General features: G+C 40.4%; 1 protein-coding gene across 1 annotated transcript; it reads right to left on the bottom strand.

Annotated features, from left to right (window-relative positions):
* Positions 1-3,797: 3,797 nt before the first annotated feature.
* CLV2 (Leucine-rich repeat (LRR) family protein) lies at positions 3,798-6,400 on the bottom strand. Its single transcript, XM_088981920.1, has one exon. It carries the CDS (start codon positions 6,265-6,267, stop codon positions 3,850-3,852), a length of 2,418 nt encoding a protein of 805 aa, XP_088838046.1. The 5' UTR covers positions 6,268-6,400; the 3' UTR covers positions 3,798-3,849.

Below are 6,400 nucleotides of genomic sequence, written 5' to 3'. Positions count from 1 at the left end.
CTAATAGAGGGAGGGCATGGGAAATTGAACGTCGTTGCAACTCTTTGTAGTGGCGGTGGCGGGAAGGCAAGGGGGGAGAGAGAGGGCATGGAAAATTGAACGCTGTCGCAACACTTTGCAACAGTGGTGGAGACAATACAAGGGGAGAGAGAGAGGGAGAAGGAGAGGGAGAGGGAAACACTGCTCCAAAGCAGCAACGATGGCGAGAAGACAAGGGGGGAGAGAGAGAGGGAGAGGGAGAAGTTATGGGACATTGAACGCCACTACAAAGAGTTGCAGCAGTAGTGGCGAGAATATATAGAGAGAGAAGGAGGGAAATGTTGCTGTTGAGAGTTGCAGGGGTGGTGGGAAGACAAGCGAAGAGAAAGGGAGAGGGTGAGGGAAATCGATTATGGGCAATTTTGTCTTTTAACGTGGTTTGTAAAACGTTTGAGTGCATTAAGTCATTGTCCTGTCTCTTACAAATTTAGATTTAAAAGTGCATTTCAGAGATAAATTTTCAAATTCAACCCAAACATCGGTGGAATCTGAAAAGCAACATTTTCAGATTTCAAAGATCTAAAAAGTATTATCAAATGCCACCTTAGCTTCAACTGTATGTTCAACAACTTATTTTACCAAACTCCAAACTTGAGGTTGCTCACTTTTGTTAGGGGGAGCATAAACAAAAGTATAGAACCATGATTTGTGCGTAGAAGTTTCATTGGCATAAACATGCACCAACCTATCATGAGAAAATATAACTTGGAGGTTACAAATGTTTTTGGCCCATAAGATCCAAAATCCCCTAGAAAAACCCATAGAATGAACAAGTAAAAATTTATGAAAAAACAAAGATCTAACATTTTTTGCATGCTCAAGATTGGCTCTAATTTCCATAAAAAAAAAAACAAGTTCTAGGATTGTGAATTCAATTTAGTTTCAAAATTTTCCATTAAAGGCAAGGTCTTCCTACCCCTCTAACATCACAACTATGTAGCTCCATTAAAGGCAAGGTCTTCATGACTTCAGCCCCCACGAGGATGTTGACCATTCCAATCTTCTTCCATTTCATCATTTTCCTCTTCCTTACCATCGATACTCCAATATCTTCATCTTTATCATTGTAATAGCTATCTTTCTTTTCATGGTCATCATAGTCTTTGATCTAAAAAATATTGATGCCATTGTTGCCATCAGTAGCAGCAATAGCCGAGGTTTTGCCAAGTAGTTAATTATCACACTATTGTTTTTCTTGTTGTTCCTTGGAACCTCCAGCCTGTTAGTGTTCAACACGATGGTTCTTTGCTTGTGTCCAGTGTGCATGTTGGTTCATCCATGTCCTGTCTTTGTGGTGACCATTGAAATTAGAACTCAAGATGTTAGACAGTGTATACCATTAGCTCTAATCAGATTGATGTACTTATTGTCATTTATTGTAAATGAATAAAGTGCATAATTGATTCATGTTATTATGGTGTGTTTCTGTGTAATACCCTAAAACTGGACACTTATGAGACTTGTGTTAGTTTAGAATCTTTATATCCGTTGAATAGATCTGGGGAGATTTATTTTGCCAAGGCTAACACTGATGTACTGCCAAAGTTGGTTGGGGTGGCTTGTCTCAACTGTTAGGGTGAGACCTGAGGTACATGTAGTGTGGATTTGCTTGAAACCCTAAATCAGATCAAATTTCAGAATTGCCCTGGAGATTGGAAATAGATGGGCAAAACTGGAATGTTACACCTGACCTCTAGACTCGATTATGGTACTACACTAAGTGTCGGATTTGGTTGCCTTTGATATGCCAATCAGTGAGATCCTTTATCGGGTGAAAACCTAGGTATGTTGGGGCAATCCGAGAATTCACTTGAGTGAGTGACCATAATGACATGATCAGCCCCTTTGTCGGACAAAGCAAATGATCGGGGACTGCACTCTCTCTGATGGAAACCTAAACTACTAGCAGTGGATTTCAAATGTGTTTGAAACTTGTTTTACAAAACATATATATAGAGATATACCTGTATGTTATGGTTTCACAAAATGTTTGCAAAATGTTTTAATTCCCAAGATCCATATGAGTAGAGATTGTAGCGTTGTACCTTGCAACCGAGGGAGATATCCTCTCTAGTCGGGTAGTGTATGATCATTATATGCTGAGAGGTTAAGTGTAAGGGCATTGAGGGTAATACCTGATGGGCTAATCTTGCATTTACCCATAGTCCTTGGGTTTTCACAAGATGACTCGACCCAATGACCATTTAGTGTAAATGTTGGGCCTTTTAAGAGCCCATGGTGATGGATCCAGGGGTTTATTGTGACATACAATGAATTCGGACAGGCCTTGTAACAAAGGTTGGGCTAAACCCATGTGACTGATGTATAGATCAATGCTAGGGTCCCAAACAATACAAAGAGAACCAAATTAGCTAACATATAATGGGCTAAATGAGCAATATAACTTAATGGGCCTAAAGCCCATCTCGAATTGGGTTTAAGTGGCTTAATTAAAATGGGTCATTTTGGTTTATAATTTGATTGGGATTAGCAGTTAGAAAATGTAACATTTATCAATTTGAAAGTCTAGATCTAAATACAAGATTTAGATTAGGAAATCTCTTCCTAATCAGATTAGGAAGCTGATCATGAAAGGATTATAAATAGGGGGCGAATTCCATAGAGAGAATTCATTCATTTCTGCAGTCTTTTCTCCCCCTCAACTCTTGGTGCCATCCCAGTTCGATCTCCACCTACTGGAGTGTTCAAGAAATGTTCTTGTCATTGTTTCTTGGTGAAGAAACAACCAAAAGTCGTGCTCACACCACCTTGCTCGATTCTTGGTGAAGAATCCCAGGTTCTTGCTGATCCTGTTTCAACATACGTTGTATCATCTTCAGTGGAGGTGGATTTGGTATTATCTTTGGGCATGAACACATATATCAAGAGTTCATTTTTACTTTGTATCAGGTATATCCCTCACTTTCCGTTTGGTTTCAGATCTGATTCAGTTTTGTTTAAAAAATGAACCTTTAAAATGCAATTTTCTAAATAAGGGAATACGATTCTCAGATGAAAGAAAATGAAATTTTTGAAATTTCATCAAACCTTTCTGTAGGGTTCGGCCATCCATATGATGAATTTCCTATCTCTTCACAAGAGTCTCGTACTGAAGAAATTGTTCCTCCAAGTATTTTATTTTCTTCAATGGTTAATAGTGACCTACCCATCATTATGTGTATTTTTGCTAGTTTTTGGGCACTCATGTGCCTTGTGTCCCCTCCAACCACAGCTGATGCACAAAGACAAGGTACTAACCCTTCACCATCCAACGTCAATTTTTAATGACTGTCACATAGTCGACAATGAAGTGAATGTAATCAAGAAGAAATTGTTCCTGATGGTCTGAATATCCGTTTTACTGTCAAGGTCACCGATACATTTCGCACTGAAGAGTCAATAAGTGATTTTGGTTGTTTTATCTTCTGACCCATCATGTCAACAAAAAAGAGGTTAGAACCCAAAAAAGAAAAAGGAAAAGGCATTTCATTTTATTCAAATTTGCATATAACAAGATGTTAGCAACAAAACTTCCAACATGACATCTCAAACATGTCTCTTACTCGTTGATGTGGTCATACCTATGAGACGGCAATCATGTCTGAGAATGGGAGACATAGATAATGTCAGAAGCTTCGTTGGTAGCAGATCCAAACTGAATGCATGCAAGCTGAAGTTAAACATGGGACTGGGATCATGTTACCCACAAACCACAATGCTCAACTTAAAACAAAAGTTCAAAAAGAAAGAACACAATGGAAACTGAATAGCTTGTTATTTACAGTGCAATCACTTGATAACAGAACTATGTTATAAATATTCCGGGTTCAGGGGCTGGAGAATGTTTTTCCTTACTCGAGCAGAGCAACACAGAAGAATAATACCAACATAAAAACTAACTAAAGCACTTACATAGAAAGCCGTAAAAGAAATCAGTCCCTCATCCCTTTCTCCCTCAAACATCCTACTTGATGCCACAGGAAAATTCCCCCGTTGACACCCTTGGCTGGTCAGATCCACACATAAGTCTGGGTTTCCAGCAAATGCTCCTGGAAACCTCCAAAACCTTTGCTCCCTCGGTACAAACCCAGACAAGCAGTTGTAGGACAGATTCAAAAATGTCAGATCCCGAAGCCCTGAAATGCTCGCCGGAATCTGTCCCGATATCGAATTATGGGACAAATCCAAAGTCTTTAACCTCCACATTTTCTCTAAGCTTCCCGGAATCTGACCCACAAGGTAATTGTATGATAGATTCAAGTACTCCAGACCCTGTAATCCAAACAGACCTACTGGAATCTCGCCATGGAGGAAATTTGCAGATAAATCGATTCCAACTGCAGATAAGAGATTGTAACTGAAACCCAATTCATTGTTTCCTCCTGCAGCATTTGCAGAAACCTTAATTTCTAGCTCGTAGGTTCTGCTGCTGCCGCTGCTTACTTGGCGATTGTTGAAATATGAGCTGATGTTGAAGTTTCCATCTGGTATAAAGCCGGAGAAATTGTTGCCCGATAGATCAATTGATTGAACTGATTCGAATGAAAACAACCAATTTGGCAGGACACCATTGAAGTTGTTTCGAGCAAGGGAGAGGAACCTGAGGTTAGACCATTTAAGGATTGCATCGTTTAATGTGCCAGTGAGATTGTTGAAGCTGAGGTCCACAATCTCGAGTGACTTGCAACCTGCTAATGTGAGCGGAATCTCGCCGGAGATCTTGTTGTTGCTGATATCAAATATCTTCAGACTGTCTAATGCGTCGAGCTCTGGTTGAATTTCACCGGAGAGATTGTTGTTATTGAGCTTCAGTTCGAGTAACTGAAAGCACCCAACAATGTTGAGAGGAATTGAACCTGATAATTCATTGTAAGAGAGATCAATCGCTTGAAGATAAGTCAGGTTTCCTATCCTTGCTGGAATTTCTCCCGTAAGGAGGTTGTGAGACAGAAACAGTCCTTGCAAGCTCTTAAGCTCAGTAATACCCAGCGGAATTTCACCCAAGAATAGATTGTTCGAAAGATCGAGAAGCACAAGACCTGATTTCTCTGTTGTTTCCGCAATTTTGGTTGGCAGAGAACCCGATAGGTTGTTGTAACTCAGGTCCAAAACGAGAAGCTTGTCTGAAAACATGAGCATCGGAGAAATTCCGTACTTAAGACCATTGAAGGCCAATTTCAGCTCTGTTAATGCTTTAAGAGCAGAAAGACAAGTGGGGATTCCTCCCACAATGGAGTTGTTAGCGAGATTGAGAACTGTGAGAGATTGAGCAGCAGAAGAGAAGCAAGGAACTGTCCCCGAGAACCCGTTTGAAGCGAGATTGAGATAAACCAAGGTTTGATGAAAATCACGCAGGGGCCCGAACAGCAGATTGTTGGAGATATCCAAATACTTCAGCGATTCAAGGTAGAATAAGTTCTCAGAAATCTCCCCTCGAAACGAATTCATCCCCAAGTCGAGCTTCCGAAGCTTATCAGAGAAATTCCCAATCCAACCTGGAATGGGGCCTCCCAGATCATAATTTTCTCTCAGCACCAATTCTTCAAGTTGCCGAAGCTTCATGAGCTCATCAGGAACACCACCTCGAAGCGCATTGTTGCCAAGATTTAGGGTTTTTAGACCTTGAAGATTCCCAAAACAGGCAGGAATAGAACCGGAGAAGTTGTTGTGAGACAGAATTAGGGTTTCGAGCATGGAAAGTTGGCACAAACTGGAATCGATCAGTCCGGAGAGATTGAATGATCTAAGATTGATGGAAACGACTCTCCCAGTACGGTTTTCGCAGGCGATTCCGGTCCAGTTGCTACATTTGAACCCAACCCACCTCGCCAAACTTTGCTTTGGGTCGTTAATGGAGGATCTGAACCTGAGAAGAGAATCTTTGTCTTCAACCTGTAAATCGAGCTCTGGTTCTTGAGCTGCTGCTACGAAGTTGAAGCTCAGAAGCAGTAAAATGACTGAGAAGGAAAGTAAATTAGGGATTTTGCAGGCCGGTAAATCCGAAACCCTGCCTCTTTCTTCCATAAATGAGCTCAGCTTCAAGCTCTTGAAAAAACAAAGAGAAAAATAAAAAATCCAAGAGATAGAGAGAGAAAGAGTGACAGATACCAAACGCAAGAAGGAGAAACTAAGAGCGGAGAAGAAGCTTAACAGAGGTTGAAAAGGGGTTATACACAAAGGTTCTATTCTCTCTGGATGTGAACCGACATTCTTTTTAGAAATCGCCATTAACGGGTCAGTTGTTCCCTTAAAACTTAATTAAAATAAAAAGGCGATTTCTGGGCTTAATATTCTTTTTACTTTCGCATTTTTAATGGGCTTAATATTCTTTTTTCAATCAGCTGGAATGATTTTAAGATGC

This window comes from Nelumbo lutea, chromosome 4 (assembly GCF_056320005.1).
Source record: "Nelumbo lutea isolate HS-2025 chromosome 4, American lotus-T2T, whole genome shotgun sequence".
NCBI classification, from domain to species: Eukaryota; Viridiplantae; Streptophyta; class Magnoliopsida; order Proteales; family Nelumbonaceae; genus Nelumbo; species Nelumbo lutea.
This window is presented reverse-complemented; position numbering and strand designations above follow the sequence as displayed.